Source organism: Aplosporella prunicola (genome assembly GCF_010093885.1).
Source record: "Aplosporella prunicola CBS 121167 unplaced genomic scaffold K452scaffold_1, whole genome shotgun sequence".
Lineage (NCBI taxonomy): Eukaryota > Fungi > Ascomycota > Dothideomycetes > Botryosphaeriales > Aplosporellaceae > Aplosporella > Aplosporella prunicola.
The window spans coordinates 532,135-558,270 of record NW_022983529.1 but is presented as its reverse complement, the minus strand read 5'-3'; the positions used below and the strand labels follow the sequence as shown (position 1 = coordinate 558,270).

The window sequence follows — 26,136 nt, the reverse complement described above, 5'->3', positions numbered from 1 at the left end:
TCCCGTCCCCACCTACCCACACCCACAATTCCCGCCACAATCCCCATCATGATTCCCATCTCTCGCCCCGCAACCCCCACACACACACACAAACCAGTCCCAGTCCCAGTCCCAAGCAAAAACCCAATCCCCGGTCCCAAAACCCAAACCCAAAAAACCCAACCAAACAAAACAAACAAAAAAAAAAAAAAAAAAGAGCATAACTTCAATCCTCCGAGAAGGGGGCAGTGCAAGCCGCAAGCCGCAAGCCGCGCGTTCCTGCGTTCTCGCGCGCTGGGGCGGAGCCAATCAATCAATCAGCCCATTGTTCCGCCATGATGGCGGTGCAGCGGTGTTAGTGTTTGCGATTTCGGTTTCGGGTTGAGACCCGAGACACGAGGAGAGAGGGGGGGAGGGGGGCGGACGGACTAGGTAGGTACCTAAGGTGGGTTGCGTACTCCGTCTCCGTGTCCGTATGGGGCTGAGCTGGAGGGAGGGAGGGTGGCTGCGGTGAGGCTGTGGTGGTGGTGCTAGGAGGTAGTGCTAGGAGGTAGGTAGGTATATATGAGAGGGTTTGTTTGTTTGTTTGTCTGTCTGGTTCTGGAGTACTTTTATTGCGTAGACATCGGGATGCACGCATCGCAAACAGCCGTTTGATCTACCTAGGTATATATATCCATCTAACGGATTCGGATGCAAGTAGGTAGGTAGGTGGTGGGTAGAAAAGTAATTAACAACAACATCCCAAACGCCTGAAAAATGCCCTCCTACACTACACACACACACTCACTTCCTCCTCGACTGCACCTTCCTCCTCTTCGCAAACATGGCACCGGCCTGGGCCCCCTCGCCCGACCCCCTCGGCCCATCATCCACCGCCCTCTTCCTGCTCCGGTCCAACGCGCCCGCAGTGCCACCCCTCTCCTTCTTCGACGTCAGCCTCTCAATGCGGTCGATACCCGCACCCAAGCCACGCCAATCCTCGCCACCATAGCCCCCAGCACCGCGATCGCGCTTCTTGGCGCGGTCCTTCTTGCTCTCCTTGGGCAGGCGCACAAAGTTGGACTCCTCGTAGTTGCGGCGCTCGGCCTCTTCCTCGCGCTCGCGCGCGCTCTTGGTGCGCCGCCCGCCGGCCTCGACGTTGCTGCCGATGCTGGGCTGGGCGAGGGGCGCGCCCGACAGCTCTGTCGCAATGAACTCGTCCAGCGTCGCCGACTTGGCCGGCTTGTACGCGCCCTTTTCCTCGCGGCCGCGCGTCGTGAACTCGGGCATGGCCGTCGCCGTGATGCGCGGCGGGCGGTAGATGCCGTCGCTGGGCTCTTCGCGCGCCGCCTTCTTGCTTTCCTCGGCCGCGGCCGCGGGGCGGGCGAAGGCGAGGGGGTTGGGGCGGTAGGCCAGCTCGTCAATGTCGGCGTCCTCGTCCTCGTCGGAGCCGGAGCCGGACTCGTCGTCGCTGGCGTCCTCGCTCGTAGCCTTCTTCTTCGCGGCAGGCTTCGCGGCCTCGTCCTTTTGCGCCTCGGCGCGCGCAGCATCTTCGGCCGCGCGCACCACCTTGTCGACCTGGTACTTGAGGCGGCCCTCGAGCGGACGCACGCCCTTCTCCAGGTACAGCCTCAGCTCGACGAGCTTCTTGACGACGGCCTCGTCGGAGTCGGACTTGGCGGCAGACTTGGCGGCGGACTTGGCGGGCGTGTTGCGCAGCTTGAGGAGAATGAGGAAGACGAGGTTCTGCAGGTAGGAGAGCAGCAGCTCGTTCTTGACGTCGAGGAGCGAGATGCCGTCTTTGGGGGGAATGGTGGAGTCTTGGTCGGGGACGAGTTCCGAGGCCGAGGTCAGGGAAGCAGTGAGGTTGCTCAGCAGAGCCGGCAGCGAGTTGTCTTGGGTCGCGGCCATGGCTGGTGGATTTGTCTGTCGTGGATGCATCGCAACTTCCCCGGCGCGCGTAACTGAACTTTTTTCCTTATCGCTCCGCTTAGTCACGCCCTTATCACTTATGTGATGCCTCAGGCACACACGCGAGCTACGCAGTCAAACACCATAGCGTGTCATATTCTCTATATATCCGTGGGTATCATTTACCACATCCTGCGCCTGCCAATGACGCGCAGCCGCTTGACGCCGCCGTCGGGGATGATGACGAGCTTGACGTGCGTGTAGGCCTTGCCGGCCACTTCCTTCAGCACGTCGCCCTCGTACTCGTGCTCCTGGTCGGGGCCGGCGGGCTGGGGCTCGAGGATCTCGACCCAGTCGTCGTTGTGGTGGCTGTCGGGGTCCTTGTCGCCAAAGTGGCCGGCAAACACCTGCATCTCCTTGGGGAAGTTGCCGCGGAAGTGGGCCGTGTCGAGGACGAGCTTCTCGATCTCGCCCTCGGTGCCCAGCCGCACTATGACCCAGTCAATGTGCTCGCCGCGCGTGCGCTTCGTCTCCCAGCCGTCGCCCATGTCGACGCCGCGGCCCGGCAGCAGCAGGTTGTCCTTGGTGCCAAAGTGTTCGTCGGAGCAGTCGATGGCGATGCCGCCGTTGACCAGGGCGGCCAGATCGAAGCTCTGATCGGCACTGCTGGGGAAGATGGGCACGGCCGAGCCGAACAGGCGGAAGCGCGCAATGCCGCCGTCCGGGAACATGAGCAGACGCACGTGGGTGAAGGCGTCCTCAGTCTCCTTGGGCAGCAGCCACGCCTGGCGCTGGTTGGGGCCGCACTCCTGCTTCGACAGGATCGTCTGCCAGCCGTCGTAGTTGGGGTCCTTGATCGCCTCGTCGTCGTCGCCGAAGCATCCCTGCACCGCGATCTCCGGCGCGTGGTTGCCCGAGAAGAAGGACGTGTCGATCTCAATGCCCTTGACCTTGCCGCTGGCCACTCCCAGCCGGATCACCACCCAGTCCGCCTCCTCCGAGTTGTGCCGCCGCGTCTCCCACCCGTCGTACCAAGCTCCGGCGTGCGTGAAGACGCCCGGCTTGCGGACCGGCGCCGTGGGCGTCGTCAGGTTCTCAGCCGCCGCGAACCATTCGTCCGAGTACGAGAGGATCTTGGAGCCCAGAGGCTTGGAGATGAGGTCTGCGAAGCTTTGTCAGAGCTAGTGTGCGGAGAGGGGAGGCTGGGCGACGATACCAATGCATTTGATAGAGGCAAAGGCCTTATCGATTTCCTCGGGGATCAGATGGCGCACATCGTGCGTGATGCTCTGGATGAGGGAGTTCAGGTTCGGCATGGTGCTTCGAGTGGGATGGATGGTCTAGGGGGCTCTTGGGAGCTAAATATATATCATTATCAGTCCCAAGCTCCGCCCTCAGCCTGACTCGATACGTTCACGTACAACTCAGGGCCCCTCTTGCCGATGGCGGGGCAGCTCACCGCCCGGCATCCTACGCCCGCCCGGCATCCTCCGCCATGCGGCCGTTGCGCTCGTGTTTGGCGCCAGGCCTAGCTTCCAGAGCTCCCTTTCTCGTGCTTGCAATTGCGGCGACGTCGAGCTGCGCGGGTGTGACGCAACGGATGAGGCTGAGCGTGCCCAGAGAACCAGTTACCGTAAGCTGCATACGTAGCGAGCCCTGTGCTCCGCGAGCCTCAAGCATTATTGCAACATCGAATTGATGAATCGAACCCACACCGGTTCAGATCATGCACCGAAAGGAGCAGAGTGACGCGTTCATGGCACAATGGCAAGGCCTGGGCCCGACCTTGACCCGATCCGTCTCTTCCGTCCAGTGTCGAGTGAGTGGTATGGTCTACAGCGGAGTATGGTTGAGGTGCTACGTACATACAAAGAGTCGAGTAAATAATGAGACATGAACTCCCCGCTAGATCTTCCGCTCAAAAATAAATACCCAAAACAAACTGATCCCTCGACCCCAGCCCCTGGCCAACTCCAACAACCAGCCACTGCCTTCTGCCTGACGCTCCTCAAATGTCTTGGCTTAAGATTTTATCCCATGTCTCCAACGCCCAACCTAATGACGGGATCTCCTTAGGGGGTATATCCTCATTGATGGATTCATCCTCAGAGATGTCTTTATCCTCCTCATAGATGGCTTCATCAATCATCGAAGTGTCACGCCCTTCCTCCTCTCCCTCCGAGTCCTCGAACAACACCCTGCTGTAATCGTCCAGGTCCTCCGTGCTCGACGCTCCCTGAACATTAATCAGCGCTCCTTTGTTCTGCTCCTCCTCTGGCTCCGCCTCAATCTCGGGGTCAATACCGCTCCAACTGTCTGCTTCCTCTTTCATCTCCTGCATTTTGCCATTTGTCTCGTCCGCATCGCTTTCGCTAGCACTGTCAGGCTCGGTATCGCCGCCTTCAATCCAGTCATCTTTTATTTCGGCTGGCCCGCTGTGTGGTGTCGCGTAAGCGAATGACATGGCGCCTTTCTTCTGTGATTGTGCCGGATCGTCAGCTGTGGCTTGACTGTGCTGCTCCGATGAACTTGGAGCTGCATCCAAAGGCGAAGGGGGCTCTTTGGAACGCCCAGGCGTGAACCCGTATGGGCCGGCCTTCGCACCTGACGAGGCATCAGGAGGCCGAACCGTACGGCGGCGCTTCGTACTTGAATATGGAGGAGCTGGCACACCAGGGTGGCCTTGTGATGCCTTTTCATTTTCAAAAGAAGCAGTCATGGGACGCTTAGACCGGTGTGTCTGCGCAGTCGAGTCGGATAGTTCCTCTGCAAACACCAGCGGAGAGATGGTACGTCTGAATGGGCTTGCTCGTTGAACTGACTCCGTTTGCGGTGTCGGCAGCTGCTTACGGACCGGGCCTGTTGGCTCAGACATAGCCTTCTGGTGGGGTGCCGGTCGCAGAGAAAGCTGGTTAGAGGCAAATGAAGCCGAAGGATCTTCGCTACCTTGAGATAGACAGCTTTGCTGTGAATTTAGCGAGGATACTTCACTGTAAGGAGGATCTAGGTTAGGGTTGAAATTCCAGCAAGCTTCCAAGAGATCAGCTTTTTCGACCATTCTGCTTCTTGACCGATACTGGTTATCCTCCGGTAAATGCACGCGCGGAAGCTTCTTGATGCGTTGCCAGGTCCAGTTAGACATTTCCGCGTCACTGTTCTGCAGGTAGCCATCGCGCTGAGTAACGTATAAACGTCTCAAAAAACCTCCCGGTGCCCGCATCAAGACGCTGCTTTTCAGAAAGTCGGCTGTCCAGACTGCAGGTGTGACCATCTCATCGTAAGTCAGAAACTCGAGACGATTCTCCCTGTGGACCTTTCGCAATGGTATGAGTGGTGCGCTGAGACCGTGATATCCGTCCGTTTCACTGGCTGAACCTTCGGTGGACGCCTCGTTCAAGATTTCGAGCGTCTCACCAAAAGTCTCTATGATTGCCTTCATGACGTTGCAAGCTCCATTGCTCCTGAGAGTGACCTTCCGAACAAGTCCCCGACTTTTCAGTCGATTGTAGATGTATCCATGGCGCCCTGCCGCTTTGGGTACAAGGACATGGTGTGGCGGGTCAGTCCAGCCTTTGGTTACAGCGCTCGTCAGCCGTTTTGTGGTCTTTGATGGCGATCGAGTAGTTCGCTTTCGAGATGATTCATCCGAAGCTTGCGATGACAGTAATGAGTTGCCAAAGTCTTCGTCCGGTGACAACCAAATGCCTTTTAATTCTCTTCCCCAAGGCAAGAGCACGACCTCAATCTCCCACGGAGACGTTGGCGAGGGTAGGGCGGAAGACTCAATATCTTCAACTCGCTGCTCGAGAGATTCAAGACGTTCCTGAGTGGAGTTTCCGCCGTTTGATCCGTCGGAGAACGAGCTTTGCGCTCTACGCCGCCTGGTAACTCTATCTTCTCCCTTGTCATAGTCCGCATCAACAACAGTCTGGAGCCTGTCATTGTCGTTCGTTCGGTATTCCAGCTCGACAAGCCGACCATCGAACCATTCAAACTTTTCGTTGATTTCTTCGGCGGGAATCGTGTAGAATGATGCGTTCTCAAGGGCATTTAGTCGATCCATAACTTGTTGGAATAATGATGAGACATTAGGATAACCAGTCAGGTGCTTGTGCATGGTGTCGAAGTGTTGCGCAAGTTTACGCAATATCAGTTTGTCGCGTAAAGGATCGGCTGTATCCACATGGTTTCCGGGGTCTGCAGTGTACGAATGCCTCCGGTTGGGATTTAGTGCAGCATTTGGCCAAGAATTTGGAGTCTTCCTTGTCTGCTCACCACCAGCGTCTTCCTTTCCATCGTCGGCAACATCGCGCCCAAATATGCCCGTCAGCGTACCCGCTGCATGAATGGCTTGCTCGAATGTTTTCAGGTCGGGGGTAGTTGGAGTAGTGGGCGTGGCCACCTCCGTAGAGCTCGGGATCAACTCATCTGGGGGGACGGCATGCTGAACGTCAGGATGACGCCTTACCTCACGCATACGCAGAACGTGATCGATGAAAGTTTGGCTGGGGCTGGGGCGAGGGCCTACTTCTTCCCCGTCTGTCGAGTACTGTATCGTAGGTGCTAGCGATGGCTCACGCTGTTGCTGAAATGACTGCTGTTGGCCTTCGGGGTAGAAGGAAGTGAGGCAAGCGTTGTTCAGCCGATCGGCCATGGAATGCATGGAGAGCCCCAAGCCTGACGAGGTCTTTTGAGGAGCGTCATGTATATCTTTAGAGCGATGCTCAGGGCGCGTGTCAGTCCCGTCGTTGCATGCGCCTGTAGGCAATGGCTTACGGTCGTCCGAGTTCAGGAAACACATGGACGGAACGCTTGAGAAGCCTGGGCGAAGGGCATCCGTTGTGTCTCTGTGCTGGACGCCTGATGGAGGTCTCTGGTCTCCAGGTCTTGTAGCAAAGTCACGTACCGATTGTTTTCCATTATCCAACCCAACCTGCCCTGGCCCCAACCACGACTGCTTTGTGGGCGCTGGCATACTTTTCGTGCGTCCTAGAGCTTCCGGGTCAATGGGCTCGTGAAGGACTGCGCCGGAACGATCCTGGGATTTGGAAACATCAAAGTATACCCCAGGTCGAACCTCTATGAGTTGACCCAAAGACCCCAATGGCGGCGTGGCCGCATTCCCGAAGGACAGAGCAGCTCCGGGCTCGATAATGTCGTGGAAGCAGGCATGGTGACCGCATATACAGGCGAGGTTGTTCGCATCGTCGTTTGTCGCAGCAGGCTGAGTGCACCAGAAGCGTTTACAACCACACGTGGGCGCATTGGCGCCGGAGCCAAGGTCGCGAAAGTTGCACGCGCCGCCCGGTAAGGAATTGTGCGAAGAGAAGGATCGTGCTAGCATGTGCGACTGCCCCGAACGAGAGGGAGTCTGGGGCTGCGAAGCTTGGGCGAAAGCCGCCATGGACGATCCCAAGCTAGGCAATGTCGGGCGGGTTCATTGAAGCATGGCAGGGACTACCGGGAGTACGCGTTAGCCTCGTGGTTTTTCGCAGGCCAACGGGCGCGGAATGGCGGAATGGCGGAATGGCGGCCTACGTGATCGGAGACAAGGGCGTGCGGCGCGAGGGAAAGTGGACGGGGACGGGAGCGAGCGCGAGTGCTGCCTGGAGTTGCGAGGGCGCGCGAAAAGCAGGCGACAAGGCGATGGATGAGAGAAAGACAGGTGGGGAGGGCAGCCCGGCGATAAGAAACAAGACATCCAAGACGGCGGCCAATGCACCACAACAGACGACCCGACAACCGTTGCTTGTCGAATGAGGCTTTTCTCGCCCATGGCCGCGCCCTGCCATTGGCCACGCCAGATCGTGGGGATAGCCTCCCGCCATGCCGCCCGCCCCGGCCCAAGGGCCAAGCACAAGGGATTCATGACGCAAGAGCTAGTTTGACCAAGATAAATAAAAAAAATATAACCAGTCACCAATTGCACGAAGAAGCCATTCGCATAAAACTAACACAAACCATGCATCCAGCCAGTCACGTGCTGGGCTGGGCCCTGAGATCCATCGCAAAGAAAAAACCTTCTGGATTCGTCATACTGTAACCATCATCATACTATGTACTACACGTCTGTTCCTTCAGAACCCCAGCGCCGAGTTGAACGCATTAGCTGCCGCCTGTCCCTCCTTGTTTTTCGCCGCCTCGGCACCCTGGTTACAGGCGTCAATGGCCACGTCACTGGCCTTGAACTTGTCACTGAGTTGCTGGCAGATGAAATCCGTGACAATGCCGACACCAGTCGCGGAGCCGTGGGTAAACTCGTCTTTGTCGGCCGGCTGGAAGCTATCCTCCTTGCGGTTGTCGAAGCCGGGGCCGAACTCGATGGTCGGGTTGGTAGCGCTGCCAATGTCGAGTTTGGATGACGAAGCCTTCGAGTTCGAGTTCGAGTTTGAGTTCGAGGTCGAGGTCGAGCCAGTCGCGACGGAGGCCGCGGAGGGTGTGGCGCCAGCAGCTGCCACGCTAGTCCCGTTGGAGGCTGCGGAGTTGCCGCTCGTAGAGGTACCGGTGGTGCCGGCAACGGCAGCCTTAATCTCGTCGGGCGTGGCGTCTTCGACGAGCAGGCCCTGCGTGAAGATGCAACCTTCGGCGTCGTTCGCATCATCACAGCTGTTTCCAGCTGCAGTCGGGTCGTCCTTCTTGCCGGGCTTGAAAGTTCCAGCCTTGAGCGCCGTTTGGGGATCTCCTCCGATGGACGCAATCTGCTTGGCCAGTTCAAGGGTGACTTCCTTGTTCTTTTTGGCTGCGCCGTCCGATGCGGGATCCTACTGCACATCAGTGACTCTTGGTCCGTGTTGATCATAGAGAACTAAAGGACTGACCTGGTGCTGAGTGAGCGCTGCAATTTCGGGGTTTTTGGCCTTGATGCTCGTGCATTCCTTGCTGGTTGCGCCAACAGAGGCAGAGTTGCGCTCCAGAGCACGATAAACTAGTGCCGCGGTCATACCATCGACATCATCAGCTGCCTTTGCATTTGTGAAAGCTTGATCGGCAGTAGCCTGCTGAAGACAGTCTAACAGGCATCATGTCAGTATTCTCAAGTTACTGACGACTATCATTTGAGGGCGTGTGTATACCTGGGTCGCTGATCTTTCCTAGGCCTTTCTTTGCAGCGGCATTGCCAAGTAGTGCGAATACGGGATCTCCAATGTCGTCTGGGTTGTCCTCCTGTAAGCTCTTGCCCACCGTCCTCAGGAACTGCTCGTGCGAATGTTCTTGTGGGACTTCGCGGCGGACTAGCTTGTGTCGGAGAACAGGGCTTGCTGTAACAGTGACCAGAGCCAGCGAAAGGGTAAAGAGATAGCTTTGCTTCATGACTGTGGATCGTGGAAAAGGCGTAAAGGATTATATAGGTGAGTGTATTAGAGATGTAAGTGTCCGTTGAGTGTATGCTTCAGATAAATGTAAAAGGCCAGCCGCGTTGGGTTCTCCAGGAACGATGCGGAATATAGAAAGGTAATGATTGAATCAGGAAAAGAACGATTCGTCTTCTGATAGGTGAATGCAGGATGAGCCAGGGAAAGGACGAACATCGCCACATTTTATATTCCACTTACCGGCTCACGATCTAGTTATACCCCAGCCATAATGTGAGGCCGTGTTCTCACGCTTCACGCAGCAAAAGCAACTTTCCATCATGCCGCCAGCTAGCCGCACGCCCTCTCTTCTGCAGCATGAGCACAGCGCTCTACCACCGGTGCGATCCAGTGTTCAGGCATCGGCCCGTGCCGTCAAGATGGTCGCAGAAAGTTGTCCGTGTCGCAGATGGTGGCCTTGAAGCGAGGCGAGTCAAGCTTTCGGCCCCCTGAAACTCCACCAAAACCCCAGATGCTCAACGTCGATCCCGCCGACAGTAAAAAGCTTGGCCGATTGCCAGCGCTACGGAAGGCGATCGGTGGGGTGAGGGAAAGGATGGGAAGTGGTTGTAACGGCAAAAGTTAGGACTCCTGCAAGCAGGATGAATTCTCAAACCTAGGTTCACGTACTTAGAACTGCCAATGCTGCATTGAAAGACACTGAAAATAGCAGTGTTGGATACAACAAATTGTCAGTGTGCATGCCGAAGAAGGCACCGAAATCCTCAAGCAACTCTCATTTACCTCCCTGCGCAACTGACCACAGTGCCACATGGATATCATTCGCGGGCTGCAGCACGATGTCACTCTTCAAGCCAGGATGTCCGTCCATCCTACACTCGATCCTCTCAAACTGCTGCAACAATCTTACAACCGTATACGCCATCTCAGTAAGCGCGAATTGTTGGCCAACGCAGAGCCTCGGTCCCCCGTTGAAAGGGATATAGGTCCAAGGCTTAGGTGTCCAATCATCCCAACGCTCCGGTACGAACTCCTCGACGGGCGGGAAGCCGACCGAGGTTGGCGGGAAGATGTCTTCACGTCTCTGCATGATAAGCGTCGAGTAGGCTACTGACGTATCTTTGAGGACACCGATGGGCGCGTTGCCGTCAGGGCCGCCACCACGAGGTAGCGTTGTGTCGTGGAGGGCGAACCGGACGTTGAACGGGACGACGGGGTAGAGACGCAGGGTTTCGTTGAGAGTGTGCTAAGCGGAAGTTTGAGTTTAGGAAAGTAGGAAAATGCGTGTACGCTTTCGCACTTACTTGGAGATACTTCAGTGACTTGAGGTGCTCATAGGTAGGTTTATTGTCCTCCCCAACTATCTCGGTGATTTCTTTGCGAAGCTTGCGCAGGATTTCAGGGTGAGTTGAAAGTTCATAGAACAACCAGGATAACGTGCACGCCGTTGTGTCCCTACCCGCAAGCAGAACAGCAACAAGCTGATCACGGAGCATACTCCTGTCCCGTGTGTCACCGGCGAGGGCATGCAAGAAAGTGTAACCTTCATCATTTTTCGTCTTCTTCTCCAATTCTTCTGGCGACAATGCTAGGGTCTCCTCGATGAAAGGATGGATGAACTCGTTGATAGTCCGAATATCTTTGTGGAAACCTCTCTCGGGAAGGATCCATGACATCGGACTATACTCATTATTAGCTTATCATCTTTCTCTAATCAGCAATTGATACACGCACCCGGCTCCAGAGCGAAGACTTTGTGTGTGTTGAGCTCGAGCGAACGCCTCAGCAAACCTAGCCTGAGGATATTCCAGACTGTTTACACTATGGCCAAGCAAGAAATCGGTGGCTACATCTAAGGTATATCTAAAGGTTCAACCGTTAGTAAATTTCGCATTGAGTTTTGTCCCCAATTTCAACTAACCGGAAGAACAAGCTTTTCACATCAACAGTCTCCCCGTTCCCGTAAAGGTGTTTTCGCAGCACTGGGATATGGCTTTCGAAAACCTTTAAATCGCTGAGTCTGTCTCTGATGAATTGGGGCCGAATCAGTTGCCTTGAATGATGCCACTTGTCGCCATCAGTCGTGAAGATGCTGTCTCCCAGAAAATCATGCCAGTCCCTGTTGAACTGCTCTCCTTTGCCGTAATCTGCAAACTGTGTTGCCAGAATTGCTTTGATATTTTCTGGGTCGGCAGTGATGACGGCACGAAGTCCACCGCGGCCAGTTTCGATTGTATAGGGATTTAAAGGATTGCCCCAGTGGGAGAACAGCTCACGCCAGAACTGAAGGCTCCTATTTTCGTTCTGAGATTTGACTATTTGATAGACCAGGTCAAGGCCAAAAGGCACGTAACTGATGCGGACCGGCGCGTGGCCGCCGAGAGCCCGGATCCTGCGTGAGGCATTAATGCCGCTGGCGAGTTGTCGAGAAGCGTAGAGGACAATCAGGAACGCGACAAGGCTTAGCAAGTATACTCGATCGAAGAGCTGCTCCAACATGATGGCGGCTGAGTTTTAGGTATGTGCAAAATGGCAACGTCGGTTTCCACGGAAGCAGCGATGAACTTCAGTCCGGAATCCATCCTCAAATCCTGCCGTCAGGCTGGTGGCGCAATCCCGTGAAGACACAGCAGCAGACTTCATCCTTGGTAGACCCGGAGTTAAACTCAATTACGTCTCCGCTGCATACATCATCCCGAGCTGTGGCTGGTTACCATGTCAACCACTTGGCGTATGGTCTGCGGGGAACTAAGCGAGGCTAGCAAGATGTTACTTTAAACCACATGGAGTCTCCAATGGCCGTAATTCAGGCCTGTAAGCAACTACACATATGTCGTCACAAGAATATGCAGTCATCATGCAGCATGAGGATCTCAACCAGGAAACATACCATGCAAGCATCCCGGCCGTCAGCCGGTGGCTGAACTGCTTCGGTGCATTGGATCCCGCTTTGCGAGGGTGGTGATGTTAAGATGGGCGTTGAGTCGCAAGGGGCACCGGGCGGAACCCTTGCTCCAGCCTGTTTGGCGGATGACCTCGCTACACAGAAAGGGGAAACCACGCCGAGGCAGCCGTTGAAAGTGCGGGGAAGCTATCAGCAACCTTGCAACGCCAAACCCGCTGATTTCCCAGCACAATACGCCCTCACTACCAGCGCCCAATGTGCAAAGTAAAAGTTTGTCATAGTGGCTCTTTTGGTCATGAGACATTGAAATTCTTTATCTACCGTGTGTATGCAAGGTTGACGCTCAGGAAAAAAGACTTCTGCTAGCTAACCAGATCCGTGATGATACCATGTCCTGCACCAAGCCAAAAGCGAGTCGCCTCTCTATCGTCGCCAACACATACAGATCCATCGAAATTCCATGACGCTTCTTATCGCTCCAGACGCTCACAGAGAGCATTGAGTGCCGTTCATGGTGCAGAAAGGCATCTGAATGGGCTCGGCCTTGACACCACGAGCCACCAGACGCTCCCTGAAATCGCTCAGCCTGGGGCTGGCCTCAATCTGGCTACGGTTGTTGCCCTGAGCATCCTTGGGACCACTCCAAAGAACTTCGGCGGCAGCCGCAGCGCGGGGCCAGAGCATAGAGTCGAGGTTGACGGAATCGGTCTGCTCCATCCAGAGATGGCACTCGCCCCCGACCACGAGGTGCTGGAGATCCTTGGGGACGCCGCCATACGGATCATAGGAGTACATCAGACGCCAGTTCTTGCGCGGGTTGCAGTAGTCGTTGAATGGATAGTAGGTCTGGGCAGTCTCGGGGCTGAAGTCCAACCATTGACCCTTGCCACAGTCGAGGTACTGGAAATATGTCAGTTTCAAGTTTACATCCACCCGACACAAGCTTAACATACCCAGTAGTTGTAGTTGCCCACAAGTGCCTTGTGGCCGCTAGCGACAGTCTGCGCTACAGCTTCATCGGACTGCCAGGTCTGGACCAGAACATCCTTGCCAAGGGTCAGGTTCCACGTCAAAAGCATCTCCTCCCACACGATAGGAGTAAGGCCTGCGTTGCGGACTTGGTCGTGGTTGCGGTCGACGAACTTCTGCATCAGAGGCTTCAGGACAGCGGTATCATTGGACTTGACAGTGTCGTCGTGCAAGTAGGCCTGGACGTTAACCTCATCACCTCCGGTGTGGAAGTAGGCAGAGTACGGCTTGACGCGAGGCAACAGGTCGTCCAGCACCGTGTTCAAGAAATCGTATACCCTAGTGTCGTTGAGCTTGAAAGTTCCGCACGGCGGCTCAGCGCAGTACGTGCTCCAGTCAGGCTGAATGTTGAAGGCCGCGATGAGCTCCGGCTGCGAAAACGCAACTGAAGAGGTGTGTCCAGGCATGTCGATCTCGAGAATGGTCTCAATGCCCAGAAGAGTTCCGTAATATTGGATGTCCTTGAGATCCGCAGGCGTGTACACCATGTCCGGAGAGAAAGCGCCCTTGGCAGACAGTTCGGGCAGAGCGGGAATGACCAAAGGCCAGGACTGCGCATCAGTAATGTGCAGATGGAAGCGGTTGAACTTGGTAAAAGCCATGGCGTCCATCACGCGTTTGATGTCAGCAACAGGGTAGTAGCTCCTGGAAACATCCATGTTGAAGCCACGGTGAGCAAACTTGGGGGCATCCTTGATGTTCACCGGCGCGAGATTCGTGTAGGCACCACCCTCGGTGTGCTTGAAAAACAGTTGAGAGAAGGTGGTCAAGCCATGAACAAGTCCGATCGATGAGGCAGCAATGATAGTGACATCACCAGCCTCCGGAACAGTGAGAGTGTAGGACTCATCGACGGTAGTGTCTTCAGGAGTGGCAATACCGGTAGAGTCAGGCTTGGTCTGCTGAAGAGTAATCGAGGTGATGCACTTCTTGTCCGCAGTCGGCGGCTCGAAGTCAGAGTTGCGCTCATTGAACTTCCACGGGACAAAGTTCTGCTCGAAGATGGTCTTGTACGTGCGCAAGATAGCATTCTGCACGATCAGCTGCGAGGAGTTTCCAGAGTTGGAAGTAGCCTGGCGAAGGTTGTCAGCTAAGAATTAGTGTAGTGGGAAGGTGGGTGTCCATACATTGACATTGTAGGCGATCTTCACGTCATTGTCGATCCAGAGGGTCGTGCTTCCGTGGTCGTACTCGGAAGGGATGGGCCAGATGGCCGACACGAGAGGGGCCACGAGAGCGAGGGTGATGAGTCCAAGGAGCTTCATGATGGGAGCGACAGTCGGGGAAGTTGGAAGCGACAGTCGAGAGAGTTGGAAACAGCGGGTCATAAAAAAAAAGTAAAAGTGCGCGGGGGGGCGGGTACCTTTAAACCTGGACGTGGTGAGTGCATGCGCGCGCGCGGTGACTGCGCGAGGTGACTGGAAGTGCTGCGCGCGGTGACGCGAGCAACAAGGCGTTTGCTAAAGCAGGAAAGAGCAGCTCAGTGGGGTTCCACCGCAGGCGGTTGAAGAACCGAGCCAGTTACCCCGGCATCAGCAGGTCGAGACCGGGCGGCTCAATGCTCAGCTCAGCTCATTAACATACGCATTCCTCCCAGACTCTTTGCCGTCGGGCCCTCCTCACCTCGAATGAAGCTCGTCTGAAGAATGTGTTGGCTAACCGTACGTAGCTCATTTGCCGTTTTGGTGATCGACCGTCAATCACTCACCACCACGCATCATCGCCCCCATGTGTTTCCAAACGCCCTTCTGTGGCTGAGACCTGCCAAGCCTCCACCATGCGCTTCATGTCTAGCCCCGCCAGCACGAGGGTCAGCCCGACTCCTCACTCGGGCGGTTTGCAGCCGCCAGCCGTGCAAACATCATCACTCGGCAAACGGTTTGTCGGACAAAGTAACTGCATGTGTAATCCTATCTATAGCATCTATGCATCTCTTTCTTTTATTCGTCGTACACTGGAGCCACGAGCCGCGCCGACATTCATCACGACGCCTGTTCTCGTGAGCCCCAAAGACTATTCAAGTCTATCCCATGCGCCTATCGCTATGCCAAAAACTGGAAGGACCGCTTATGCTATTAGGGGGTATAAAGCGGCAGATTAAACCGAACCTGATGCTTAGGACAGGAAGGCAACGGCGAAGAAGAAGCAAAATCCAAATGCGCGCCACAGAATGTCAGTGCGACCGCCGGCGTTGGTATGAGTCGGGGCCGGAGATGCGCCCTCTGAAGAGCCAGCTGATTGCGCCTGGGCCTGTGCAGCGTTGTTAGCGTCGGTTCAAGTAGTGGTGGCAGCAGTGTGGTGGTGGAGAGGAAGTCTGCTGACTGTAGGTGTTCATTACCTTATTAGCGCCAGACAAGGAAGAAGCCGACTGAGATGCCGATGGCAATGAGGTAGATGCACCGGCGTGGGATGTCGACTAAGCTGAGGTCAGTTCATACGTTCTAGCTGAATAATTTCGGAAAATTCCTTACTCACAGGTGCAGAGCTAGGCGGGATTACTTTGCCTGAACCGGTGACTGTCCAACCACTTGGAAGGCCGGGGTAGTTGGTGGCAGACACAGTTGAGGTCGAAAGCGTCGTCGACTCTGGCACCCAGGGGTAAACAGACGATCTGACGATTGTGGAGGACGAGTCCTTGCCAGACCACGGGATTGGCTGGCCACTGGCGGTAGACGTAACCGCGGGCGCGTCATTGTCAATAACGGCGTCTCCAGAGCTGACTTTTCCACCAACTACCTTGATCGACTGCCAAGTGCCGCTGTTGTCGCCGTACTGGTACTGCTTGCCGGTAGAGTAATCCGTCACGCTCAAGGATTTGAGCACCATAGAGAAAGGTCCTTGTGAGTAGTCCGTGGCTCCACCTGCCCACTGGACTGTTCCGGGCTCGTTGAGATCGACATCTCCACCTGCCCATGATCCCATCTTGATTTGCATGGGTGTCTGGGGGTATTGGTTTTGCGCATCCGCTGGCTTCAGAGCTCGCACCGTAACTCCGTCAATCTGCCACAGAAGCTGCTCTGCTGTCCAGTCGATGGTGTAGGTCTTGAACGTGGCTTGGTTTGCAGGGTTCGAGTGGAATGCACCTCTGGTCCAAGATGTGGTTTGACCCTGTCCAAAGAAGTTGCTCTGGACCTGATCCGGATCGCCACCAAGCCACTCCCAATCGATCTCATCCAGGTCGTCCGACTGTAGGATGGCAGAACTGACAATACCGGTGCCTGGGGATACCTTCACCACAAACTCGACTTTTCCGAACATGATGTACCATTTCGACGTCAACTTGGGCGAGTCACCGGACTTGGAGATGGTAAAGGATGCACCGTCGGAGCCATAGGATACGGGGCCGACAGCGTCAAAGCTATCCGACGCGGAAGAAAAGTCGATATTGACAGACCTTCCGAGAGCAGGGTTGATTTGGCCAGCCGTGACGGTTGCTGCGGAGGGGAGTACCAGCGAGGCGATGGAGGCAATGGCGGCAAAAGCCCGCGCTGTGGCCTTCATGGTGGTGATAGTGGTGAGAAGTGAAAGTGAAAGTAAATTAGGTAGCGATTGTTAGCTCTGCTGGTAGCAAAAAAAGAGCTCAGTGGTGCTGCAATTGGCGGGAAGATACTTTGTGCGATGAAGGCGCCTGCCACACTCTTTATACAAGGACTAGAAGCCCAGCCTCATTGTTAGTGGAGTTGGCAGTGGCAAGAAGGGTTTAGCAGGCACGCCAAACGGGTCAAGCGATACGGCAAAGTCCAAGCGATACGGACACACGGGTCGCGCGTCCAAGCGATACGGATCGCGCGCAAGCGTATGATACGGCTCGTGTCTGGCGACGCGACGTGGCCGTGAAGGCTGTCAATGCTGTTTGGCGGAAATGTGGTGGGACAGAAAAAATTTGGGAGGCTGGTCCCTAGAATCCTACCCTATCCGAGGCGCAGTCGTGTGCAGCTCACGCGCAGCTCACCCGCGGCTCTAAATGTAGCCGCCGGAACAATCTTTTCGCAGCGGCCTTGACATCTACCTACCTAGGTCCCCGACTTTCACTTGGTGCACGGATTAGTCTCCGGCCATATTCTATTTATTGTTATACTGATGGCTGTCCGGCAGACGATTGCCGTCTAAGTGCCGTAGGTATTCAATATTGGCACGTCCATAACACGGGCAACAAAGAACATGATCCCTGGACCCTGGATAATAATAGGTTTTGACGATCCCAGCCGCAGGATCACCAGGGACTTTCTCGGCAACCCCAGCAATAGCGCGCCGAGAGCGCAACGCCGACCCAAGCAAAAATCTCGCCGCATGCACATGCCCGCGTCACATCGCGGACCACGACCTCCATTGCCTTTTGATTTTTGCTCCCTTCGTCATGTCCTTGACTAACGCAAACCCACTCGAGGCTGCTCGTGCGGCTCGGCTGTCGTCGCGCAAGCTTGCTGTCCTGCCTACCCAAGCCCGCAACGATGCCCTGACCGCCATCCATGCTGCCCTCACCGCTGCCCAAGCCGACATCTTAGCGGCCAACTCTCGTGACCTGGAGGCTGCTACCCAAGCAGCCCAAAGCGGCGAGCTCAAAGAAAGTTTGATCAAGCGGCTCGACTTGGGCCGTAAGGGAAAGTATGAAGACATGCTGCAGGGCATTCTCGATGTGAGAGATCTAGAGGACCCACGTACGTGACTGCCCAGAGTTTCATCAGGTACGCATAGCCGTTTCTGACACGCTTGCAGTTGGAAAAGTCGAAGTGCGGACGTTGCTTGACGACGGCCTACTCCTCGAACGGAGGTCGTCCCCCATTGGCGTCTTACTCATCATTTTCGAGGCCCGTCCGGAGGTGATTGCTAACATTGCTTCGCTGGCCATAAAGTCCGGCAATGCTGCCATCTTGAAGGGTCCGTATCACCTTGCAGTGTTCCGTAAATCTCCGCCCCAGCTCACAAACTGTAGGTGGAAAGGAGTCGACGGAATCTTTCAAGGCCATCTCTACTGTCATTTCAGATGCGCTGCAGTCCACAGAAGTGCCAAACGACTGCTTGCAGCTCGTGACCACCCGCGATGCCATCAAACCTCTGTTGGAACTCGATCAATACATTGATCTCGTTATTCCCAGAGGAAGCAACGAGCTAGTGTCGTCCATCAAGAAGGGCACGCAAATCCCAGTTCTGGGACATGCTGACGGCTTGTGCAGCATCTACATTCGTGCAGACTGTCCGTCTGACATGGCAGCCAAGCTTGTCGTGGACGCCAAGACCAGCTATCCTGCGGCATGCAATAGTGTCGAGACGCTCCTAGTGGATGAAGATGCTCTCAACTCCGTTCTTCCCCCCGTCGTCGAGGCGCTATTGGAAAAGGGTGTCCGCTTGCGTTGTGATGTAGCATCTAAAGCCGCGCTTTCTTCTGCGCTTGGCAAACACCAGGCAGCGTTCTTGCAGGATGCCGAGGAGCAGGACTATCGGACTGAATTCCTCGACCTTATCCTGGCAATCAAGACGATTCCGCAGGCAGCTTCTCCGGAGGAGGCGGCAGACGTTGCCATTGCCCATATCAATGAGCACTCGTCGCACCATACAGATGCCATCTTGACTCAGTCACAAGCCATCGCTGAACGCTTCCAAGACGGCGTTGATAGCTCGTCGACCTTCTGGAACACCAGCACCAGAATGGCCGACGGGCAGCGGTTTGGCTTTGGCACCGAGGTTGGCATCAGCACCAACAAGATTCACGCGCGGGGACCGGTGGGATTGGAAGGCTTGACCATTTATCGCTGGCGGATCAATGGCAATGGGCAGGCGTCGGCCGAGTACGGGGCGGGGGGCAAGGCTTGGAAGCACCAGAAGCTGCCGGTGGGCGAGCAGGAAAGATACGCAGTGACCGACGAGGAGTTCGAGCTCTTGAAGCAGTTCCGTGCGCGGAAGTCGGCGAGCTGAAGGGGCAAGGGGTGATAGTGGCTGCGGGCTAGAGATAGGCAAGAAGAGGTTAGACGCGCCAACAGCGGCCCGAGTCATGGAGCCCGCGTCACTCTAGTGGGTCCGCTAAATCCACTGGCTGCCGTCCCCGCAGTCTGGTCAAGACCCCATGACTTTAGGGCGTTTGGGGGAGGGTTTTCTTTACGTGAGGAGGACGGGCTTTTACGTTGCGATGACAGCTGCTTTGCCCCCAGTGGATAGCGCAATTCATGTGACCTTTGATGGGCTTCTTCCCCGCGTCAGCTCGTGCTGAGCATATCCCGCAGAAGCTGATGGTCCGAAGCGGGACTAGTCAGGTACAAAGTCGCGCAGTGCGGGCGATTGGTCGCTGCTAGCCCCGTCCCCGCAGGAACGCCGCTCCAGCCTTGGTCGAGTGACTCTTGTGCCGGCGGAAAGCGAGCACATACTTTGACGTCCCCCCGCATATAAACCATGGCGCTCTGCATCGATTCGCCCTTCCTCGTCGTTCCTATCGCCATTCCGCTTGCTTTTTGCGCCACTGTATCACCCGTATCACCGCCGTTCTGATAAGGCTGCTTCATTGCAGTCCGCCCGCATAGACAACAGGTCAGACTCCCTCCCGCCCAATTGAGCTATTTTCAGCGAGTAGCCTGTATTACGTCAAGGCGCACCTCCTAGTGCCTTCAGCTGCGTTCTTCTCGCCCTTCCCCCCTCCTCCCGCCTTGTATTTAACTGCTGCACGCCTGCTCCCGCAATCCTCTGATCTAACACGCTCCAGATAGCGCAAGTTCCATCACATTAGACTTTTCACCGCCTAACGAACTCCCCGCTTCCTCCCCTCGCCCAACATGGACACCCCCACATCAATGGCCAACGGCGTCAAGAACAAGCTCCTCGACACCGTCATCCGCACCCCCGGCCGCGAGCCCTCGCCTCAGCCCACGCATTTGAGCGTTCCCGGCTCGTCGCAACACCGCGTACTACACGAAGAAGGCCCCGGCTATGTCGCGCCCAAGTTCGAGGGCAAGGAGCAGCAGATGGAGACGTATGATTTGAGTTAGAGGGGGTGACGTGGCGTCGTCAAACTAACGCCTCGCAGGGTCATGGACCAGATTGAGGAGAAAGGCTTCATACCAGCTGACTTCGTCGAATCCGAGACGAAATGGTTCTACACCGATCTGGGCATCGATGACAGCTACTTTTCCACCGAGACGGTAGAAGCGTACGCCCACTCCCCCCTTGACCATTCCCCACATTCAGACGCTGATGATGTCATACCAGGATTGTCAACCACATCCACTCATTATACGCTGCCAAGATCGCTGCATACGCCCGCGATGACAAGCGGATAGAAATCCGGTTGGACAAGGAGGCTGTGGACCACGCCGTCTACATCGACACCAGCAAGCCTGGTGTCAGCTTGGTAGAGGGTCCCCAGTATGAGCGTCGTATTGACCACAAGTACTTGAATGGCGCACCTGGGAGCAACGTGTACCGCGTGGAGACCTTCCGCTCCGCAGGTATGCTCCCGGGTGGCCAGGAGCAACAGCTCCGGTGCTACTTTGTGTACCAATGTGACTTTGCGGATCCCAACCCTGGCGCGGGAGAGACGTCGATCGAGAAAATTGGCGAAAAGCGTTTCTTGCAGAAGGCCACGACCAACACCAAGGAGATCTACCAGCAGGCGATCATGAACGCCGTTGCGCGGACAGGTCCTGTCATCGAAACCTTTGACATTGAGGGATCTCGGGAGAAGCGCCTCGTCATTGCGTTCAAGCAGGGTTCTGCGCTAGGCCTGTTCAGCGCGCTGAGTGACTTGGTATGCATATTCGAGCTGTTAGGTTGTCTCTCCAACAAGCTGACGACCATCTAGTATCACTACTACGGACTGACTTCGTCTCGTAAATACGTGGGTGAGTAGCAAGAAAGCCTGCCACTTTGTGCGCTCTCTACAAGCAAATCCCGCTAACACCTGCTAGAACAATTCTCGAACGGCTACACGGTGATGTCCCTCTACTTGCGCCACGCGCCCCAGACTGTCTCCAGTCAACGATACCCCCCGATTGAGGCATCTATCCACCAGATTATAAAGGAAGTTTCTCTGTTGTATTGTATTCCTCAGAACAAGCTTCAAACACATTTTGCGTCAGGCAAGCTCAGCTTACAGGAGACGATCTATGCTCACTGCGTGTGGGTATTCGTTGGTCATTTCCTCAACCGACTGGGTAAGTCCGAGTGCATTCCCAAGAACATGCTCTTCATTTGCTAATATAGGTTTCGTGTTTAGGCTCGGAGTACACGACATTGTCTTCCATACTCGACACAGGCAACAGTCTGCACGCTGAGCTCCTTTCAAAGCTTAAGCGGCGTCTTCGCACCGAGACTTTCACGTCGGACTACATCCTTGAAATCATCCGCGAATACCCTGAGCTGATTCATTCTCTGTACCTCTCCTTCGCCAACGCGCATTACGTCCAAACCAGGGGCGAGCAAGATGATTTCATTCCCACTCTGAGCTACATCCGGATGAAGGTTGACAAAGTCCTGGACGACTCGGAGCTCGAGGAGATGATAAGCAAATCCGTTGCCAACGAGCACCATGCTATAGTCATGACGGCTTTCCGCATTTTCAACGCCAGTGTGCTGTAAGTTCATTTTCACACAACACCCAAACTAAACGTCCCGTCTAATGGCCATGTCCAGGAAAACCAACTTCTACACGCCAACCAAGGTTGCTCTGAGCTTCAGACTGAACCCGAGCTTTTTGCCTCAGCAAGAGTACCCTCAACCTCTCTACGGCATGTTCCTGGTTATCAGCTCAGAGTTCCGCGGTTTCCACCTTCGTTTCAGGGATATTGCACGTGGAGGTATCCGCATTGTCAAGTCCAGAAGCCAAGAGGCTTACGCCATCAACGCTCGCTCCATGTTTGACGAGAACTACAACCTTGCCAACACTCAGCAGAGGAAGAACAAGGATATTCCTGAAGGCGGCTCTAAGGGTGTTATTCTGCTGGACGTTCGCCACCAAGACAAAGCCCGAGTGGCTTTCGAGAAGTACATTGACAGTATCCTGGACTTGCTGCTTCCTCCCAGCAGCCCTGGTATCAAGGACCCCATTGTTGATCTTCACGGCAAACAAGAGATTCTGTTCATGGGTCCGGATGAAAACACGGCTGATCTGGTCGACTGGGCCACAGAGCATGCTAAGGAGAGAGGCGCACCGTGGTGGAAATCATTCTTTACTGGCAAGAGCCCGAGGTTGGGCGGTATTCCCCATGACCGTTATGGAATGACAACCTTGTCCGTCCGCGAGTATGTCAAGGGTATCTACCGCAAGCTCAACCTCGACCCGAGCAAGGTTCGCAAGCTCCAGACGGGTGGACCCGACGGTGATCTTGGGTCGAACGAAATTCTCCTGGGCAACGAACAGTACACTGCTATCGTTGATGGCGCTGGTGTCCTTGTTGACCCGAACGGTTTGGACCGGGACGAATTGGTGCGCCTTGCTAAGCAGCGCTCCATGATCAACCAATTCGACACCGCCAAACTCTCCTCTGCGGGATACCGTGTCCTGGTGGAAGACAACAATGTCAAGCTCCCGTCTGGAGAGGTTATCAACAACGGCACAATGTTCCGGAACACCTTCCATCTGCGTGGCGGTCTGCCGTACGATGTCTTCGTGCCATGCGGTGGTCGCCCCGAGTCAATTGACCTTAGCACGGTCGGCAAGCTCATTGTGGATGGCAAGGCCGTCATTCCATATATTGTCGAAGGAGCGAACCTCTTCATCACTCAGGATGCGAAGCTCCGCCTTGAAAAAGCCGGTTGCATTGTGTACAAAGACGCGTCTGCCAACAAGGGAGGTGTCACGTCCTCCTCATTGGAAGTTCTCGCCTCTCTGTCTTTCGACGACGCAGGTTTCATTGAGAACATGTGTATCCGTGAAGACGGCAGTGCGCCGCAGTTCTACGATGACTACGTCAAGCAGGTGCAGGAGACCATCAAGAACAACGCTGCTCTTGAATTCGAGGCTATCTGGAAGGAGCACCAAGCGACGGGTGAACCTCGCAGCATCCTCAGCGACAAGCTTAGTGTTGCCATCACAAAGCTAGACGAGGAGCTGCAGAACACGGAGCTGTGGGATAATGTTGAGCTGCGCAAGTCTGTCTTGAGCGATGCTCTGCCCAACCTTCTCCTGGAAAAGATCGGACTCGATACTATCATTGGTCGGGTAAGTGCAGATTCAAACCAATCCAAGCGATATGAACTAGACTTTCTAACGTGTATTAGGTTCCCGAGAACTATTTGCGCGCCATCTTTGGCAGTTACCTTGCCAGCCGCTTCGTGTATGAGTATGGCATCTCCGCCAGCCAGTTTGCTTTCTTCGCCTTCATGAACAAGAGGATGGCTCGCCTTCGGGCTTGATCAAGACGCACGTGTGTCGTATGGCTTGTTCATAGAGAAGACGGGGGTTATCAGTGCATGTATTTGAACTGGAAGTAAGACAAAGCTTCCACGGTCGACAAAAGCATTATGCATAATTGAATCAAAGAATTTCTTGGCAAAGGGATAAACCAGCATTTGCCTTTCGGTCTTGGTCTTGTGATGCATCGTTCTGAACTTCTGTCTCCAACTCCTTCTGTTCGCAATTGACCATTAACTTGGAGAACTTCAACAACGCGGAACCTGATCACCTCGTCTTCTTCGCCAGCACATCTGACTGCTGTACTTGGTATGATTTTATCCCACCCCCGATTCAACTGTTATTTCTTTGTTGTTGTTGTTGTTGTTGTTGTTTTCTTTTTCTGTCGCGCAGGACTACACCCTTTCTTTGCACCATAACCCATGCAAATCGCAAATGTTCGGGCATAACCATCGTAACTCTGTACTTGTCTCTGACATAACTACAAACCCAAGCGCATAGACTATCGCAATCCACAACTCTCCATCGTCAAGACACACAACACTACGGAAATGGTCGCGACACGTTCCCAGAACGGCATAGTCAAGCCGTGCACACCATACACACCCACAGCCCCATCCTTCCCACCCAAGGTCCTGAAGAACACGACCAGACCGAAGGCAAAGCCGAAACCGACCAAGCCGAGCAAGAGGGACACGGCGGCGAAGCCAGCAAAGAAAGTGACCTTCGACAAACGCATCACGAAAGCGAAGAAAGACACGAGCAAGAAGACCAAGAAGGCCGCCACAAGCACGAAGTGGGCCGACGCGGTAACGCAAAAGGAGACTCGCAAGGCGGGAAAGAGGAGATGAGGGGTACGTACCACCTACCCGCGGGCCTCAGGCCACTGGTCCCAAGCATCGAAGCCTCTTTCCTTTCTGCGCGAAGCGGGGCCAGCTCCGGCAGCGGCGAGAGGGGTTCGTCACGCAGCCGGGTTCTCTACTGCCCGGTGGCGACGGCTGCGCGCGTGCGCGCGTGCTGATTTGTATGCGCAGGCTCTCTCGTGGTATAGTATAGGGTGGCCATGGGGGACGGCTGGCTCCTGCAGGGCCACCACTTTGGGGCCGGTCATCGGAAATGCTACGGGGAGGGCGGAAGGCGATGGGAGTGGACGTAGATGGCGCGCGAGCTGGGTTTGTTTTAGTCGATGTGCTTGCTGGGTAGGCCCGTCCCGTAGAAATCCTCGTCGGGATATGCTTCGGGGATTGTGGTCTGCATCGGGGGATGCTCATGGTGACGGGAGTGTGATTTTAATTTTGGGTCTTTGGATATGGGGTGATCGAGCGAGTTGGTGTTTTTCTTTTTGCACCTTCACCATCAAAGATTAGTCTCGTTCATGCCCGAGGGCTTTGATTGACGTAGTCTTAATTTCCCGAGCAGGGTATTTGACATGCATCCCTCGAACAGATCTCTGAAAGTAAAACGCCATAAGGAAAATGACGCATTTTGACCCACTGCGCTTTCTCATCGCGGGCAAGTAGACGTAAATACCTACCAACAGTGTACGCAGACCCCTCGAGGGTCCCAGCCGGAAGCAGGAGCAGAAGCAATGCCCAGCGCATCGAGCCATTTAACCTGTCACGCCCCCCCAATTTCCCCGAGTCACAAAGTGGGTTGAGAAATTCCCAGTTTTGCGTGAGAGGGAAAATCTTGGGGACGACGAAACGACGGACGGCAGGACGGCGACAAGAACATCCGAGGTTGGGGTATCCTATCGCCTGTCGGCTTGCCGGTGAGCAGTGGTTCATGCACGGCGAGCCGTCACATCACGCGGATCTAGACGCCTCTGCCGCTGCCACACCACGGAACGTCTCCGCACGCCCGAAGGCTTTTTTCCCCACGAGGCGTTGCCGGCGCATCCCTTGAAGAAGGTTTAAGGTTAAGGGTTAGTCTCCACCTATCAGGCACCCCAGACGGCCGGTTGAGTATATGCACCTTCCCGATACGGCACACAAACCGAGATTCCAGGGTCTTGTATTGTTCTTTGTTGTTCCTTCGCAGAGGCGGGCTCTGGAACTTCTTGCGTCGTGATACTTGCAACTGTCCCCGGCTGGTGACTTCAATCCGGCTATAGCTGGCTGTCTGTACACAGCTCCATTGAGCTGTGGGAGGGCCCTGGTGACACCCGTCTCTGTCCGCTTTAGGTGCACACCTCGAAGATTGTGTTCGGCAAGTCCGGCGCTCTCATAAGACGGACTATCGTTTCCGGGACCATTGTGAATGCCTCGTCCGTTGCCACTTTGCTGTGGTAGCCGAGCATCATCCTCAAGTCTTACTCACATAGCAGTGTATTGCGCCACGCCATGTGGAAGCCAATGGCCCACTGGGCTGAGCCTTGGGTGCCCTGGTCTACGTCGTCAGCGCCCTGTAGTGCGCTGGCGAGACGCAGCTCACCCGCCGCCGGGAGACGCCGCACCGCGTATCGAGACACCTGCCATGTACTGCACGATGGACGCAAGGAGGCGCATGATCTGGGGTGCGTTTGAGCCCATTGAGGCGGCTGCATGAGCAGGCTGCAGTCGAGCAGCTAATGAGGGAAAATAGTGAGAGGGTGGTCCGTTTGGGGTCGCCAAGGGAGGGCAATGAAACTGATGATCCGTATATCCGCTGGTGAAAGGTGAACCCGACAGTCTGTTCCGCAT

General features: G+C 55.3%; 11 protein-coding genes across 11 annotated transcripts; 4 read left to right on the top strand and 7 right to left on the bottom strand.

The window, feature by feature from the left end:
• Positions 1–765: 765 nt before the first annotated feature.
• Positions 766–1,872, bottom strand: K452DRAFT_323374 (uncharacterized protein; the record flags this gene model as incomplete). Its single annotated transcript, XM_033544634.1, has 1 exon — positions 766–1,872. The coding sequence occupies one exon, from the start codon at positions 1,870–1,872 to the stop codon at positions 766–768; it is 1,107 nt and encodes a 368-aa protein (XP_033402903.1).
• Positions 1,873–1,994: 122 nt separating this feature from the next.
• On the bottom strand, positions 1,995–3,463 carry K452DRAFT_3142 (uncharacterized protein). The gene is made up of 3 exons (XM_033543732.1): positions 3,294–3,463; positions 3,089–3,230; positions 1,995–3,034 (listed from the first exon to the last, which is right to left on the bottom strand). The coding sequence occupies exons 2-3, from the start codon at positions 3,186–3,188 to the stop codon at positions 2,055–2,057; spliced, it is 1,080 nt and encodes a 359-aa protein (XP_033402902.1). The 5' UTR covers positions 3,189–3,230; positions 3,294–3,463; the 3' UTR covers positions 1,995–2,054.
• Positions 3,464–4,009: 546 nt separating this feature from the next.
• K452DRAFT_282173 (uncharacterized protein) lies at positions 4,010–7,525 on the bottom strand. The gene is made up of 3 exons (XM_033539542.1): positions 7,411–7,525; positions 4,177–7,329; positions 4,010–4,108 (listed from the first exon to the last, which is right to left on the bottom strand). The coding sequence occupies exons 2-3, from the start codon at positions 7,274–7,276 to the stop codon at positions 4,029–4,031; spliced, it is 3,180 nt and encodes a 1,059-aa protein (XP_033402901.1). The 5' UTR covers positions 7,277–7,329; positions 7,411–7,525; the 3' UTR covers positions 4,010–4,028.
• A 380-nt stretch (positions 7,526–7,905) lies between these two features.
• Positions 7,906–9,183, bottom strand: K452DRAFT_314404 (uncharacterized protein; the record flags this gene model as incomplete). Its single annotated transcript, XM_033543751.1, has 3 exons — positions 7,906–8,633; positions 8,691–8,881; positions 8,946–9,183. 3 exons carry the CDS (start codon positions 9,181–9,183, stop codon positions 7,950–7,952), a joined length of 1,113 nt encoding a protein of 370 aa, XP_033402900.1. The 3' UTR covers positions 7,906–7,949.
• A 777-nt stretch (positions 9,184–9,960) lies between these two features.
• Positions 9,961–14,384, bottom strand: K452DRAFT_323371 (glycoside hydrolase family 20 protein; the record flags this gene model as incomplete). The annotated part of the gene is made up of 9 exons (XM_033544633.1): positions 9,961–10,431; positions 10,490–10,865; positions 10,920–11,048; positions 11,107–11,692; positions 11,966–12,007; positions 12,334–12,401; positions 12,581–12,990; positions 13,044–14,126; positions 14,247–14,384. The coding sequence occupies 9 exons, from the start codon at positions 14,382–14,384 to the stop codon at positions 9,961–9,963; spliced, it is 3,303 nt and encodes a 1,100-aa protein (XP_033402899.1).
• Positions 14,385–14,728: 344 nt separating this feature from the next.
• On the top strand, positions 14,729–15,334 carry K452DRAFT_3075 (uncharacterized protein). The gene has a single exon (XM_033543075.1). It carries the CDS (start codon positions 14,766–14,768, stop codon positions 15,120–15,122), a length of 357 nt encoding a protein of 118 aa, XP_033402898.1. The 5' UTR covers positions 14,729–14,765; the 3' UTR covers positions 15,123–15,334.
• K452DRAFT_347996 (glycoside hydrolase family 16 protein) lies at positions 15,002–16,883 on the bottom strand. Its single transcript, XM_033545510.1, has 3 exons — positions 15,591–16,883; positions 15,458–15,535; positions 15,002–15,369 (listed from the first exon to the last, which is right to left on the bottom strand). The coding sequence occupies exons 1-2, from the start codon at positions 16,618–16,620 to the stop codon at positions 15,462–15,464; spliced, it is 1,104 nt and encodes a 367-aa protein (XP_033402897.1). The 5' UTR covers positions 16,621–16,883; the 3' UTR covers positions 15,002–15,369; positions 15,458–15,461.
• Positions 16,884–17,401: 518 nt separating this feature from the next.
• K452DRAFT_282169 (uncharacterized protein) lies at positions 17,402–19,304 on the top strand. The gene is made up of 3 exons (XM_033539541.1): positions 17,402–17,777; positions 17,836–17,997; positions 18,053–19,304. Exons 1-3 carry the CDS (start codon positions 17,477–17,479, stop codon positions 19,030–19,032), a joined length of 1,443 nt encoding a protein of 480 aa, XP_033402896.1. The 5' UTR covers positions 17,402–17,476; the 3' UTR covers positions 19,033–19,304.
• Positions 19,305–19,526: 222 nt separating this feature from the next.
• K452DRAFT_240434 (uncharacterized protein) lies at positions 19,527–23,624 on the top strand. Its single transcript, XM_033537789.1, has 9 exons — positions 19,527–19,638; positions 19,811–20,077; positions 20,132–20,254; positions 20,314–20,851; positions 20,906–20,945; positions 21,012–21,257; positions 21,320–21,677; positions 21,736–23,263; positions 23,323–23,624. The coding sequence occupies exons 2-9, from the start codon at positions 19,881–19,883 to the stop codon at positions 23,455–23,457; spliced, it is 3,165 nt and encodes a 1,054-aa protein (XP_033402895.1). The 5' UTR covers positions 19,527–19,638; positions 19,811–19,880; the 3' UTR covers positions 23,458–23,624.
• A 370-nt stretch (positions 23,625–23,994) lies between these two features.
• Positions 23,995–25,084, bottom strand: K452DRAFT_354637 (uncharacterized protein). Its single transcript, XM_033545902.1, has 2 exons — positions 24,990–25,084; positions 23,995–24,803 (listed from the first exon to the last, which is right to left on the bottom strand). Exon 2 carries the CDS (start codon positions 24,724–24,726, stop codon positions 24,334–24,336), a length of 393 nt encoding a protein of 130 aa, XP_033402893.1. The 5' UTR covers positions 24,727–24,803; positions 24,990–25,084; the 3' UTR covers positions 23,995–24,333.
• Positions 24,007–24,306, top strand: K452DRAFT_293650 (uncharacterized protein; the record flags this gene model as incomplete). Its single annotated transcript, XM_033541602.1, has 1 exon — positions 24,007–24,306. One exon carries the CDS (start codon positions 24,007–24,009, stop codon positions 24,304–24,306), a length of 300 nt encoding a protein of 99 aa, XP_033402894.1.
• Positions 25,085–26,136: the final 1,052 nt, after the last annotated feature.

Bases quoted from the DNA above. Each gene is read 5' to 3' on its own strand.
- K452DRAFT_282169 (XM_033539541.1), top strand. From the start codon at position 17,477: ATGTCCTTGACTAACGCAAACCCACTCGAGGCTGCTCGTGCGGCTCGG. The intron at 17,778-17,835 runs GTACGTGACTGC...ACACGCTTGCAG, and splicing joins GAGAGATCTAGAGGACCCAC to TTGGAAAAGTCGAAGTGCGG. The intron at 17,998-18,052 runs GTCCGTATCACC...CACAAACTGTAG, and splicing joins CAATGCTGCCATCTTGAAGG to GTGGAAAGGAGTCGACGGAA.
- K452DRAFT_240434 (XM_033537789.1), top strand. From the start codon at position 19,881: ATGGACACCCCCACATCAATGGCCAACGGCGTCAAGAACAAGCTCCTC. The intron at 20,946-21,011 runs GTGAGTAGCAAG...AACACCTGCTAG, and splicing joins TTCGTCTCGTAAATACGTGG to AACAATTCTCGAACGGCTAC. The intron at 21,258-21,319 runs GTAAGTCCGAGT...TTTCGTGTTTAG, and splicing joins TCATTTCCTCAACCGACTGG to GCTCGGAGTACACGACATTG.
- K452DRAFT_347996 (XM_033545510.1), bottom strand. From the start codon at position 16,620: ATGAAGGCCACAGCGCGGGCTTTTGCCGCCATTGCCTCCATCGCCTCG. The intron at 15,536-15,590 runs GTAAGGAATTTT...ACCTCAGCTTAG, and splicing joins GCCTAGCTCTGCACCTGTGA to TCGACATCCCACGCCGGTGC.
- K452DRAFT_3075 (XM_033543075.1), top strand. From the start codon at position 14,766: ATGTGTTGGCTAACCGTACGTAGCTCATTTGCCGTTTTGGTGATCGAC.
- K452DRAFT_3142 (XM_033543732.1), bottom strand. From the start codon at position 3,188: ATGCCGAACCTGAACTCCCTCATCCAGAGCATCACGCACGATGTGCGC. The intron at 3,035-3,088 runs GTATCGTCGCCC...AAAGCTTCGCAG, and splicing joins TGCCTCTATCAAATGCATTG to ACCTCATCTCCAAGCCTCTG.
- K452DRAFT_282173 (XM_033539542.1), bottom strand. From the start codon at position 7,276: ATGGCGGCTTTCGCCCAAGCTTCGCAGCCCCAGACTCCCTCTCGTTCG. The intron at 4,109-4,176 runs GTATTGACCCCG...ATTAATGTTCAG, and splicing joins GGAAGCAGACAGTTGGAGCG to GGAGCGTCGAGCACGGAGGA.
- K452DRAFT_354637 (XM_033545902.1), bottom strand. From the start codon at position 24,726: ATGAGCATCCCCCGATGCAGACCACAATCCCCGAAGCATATCCCGACG.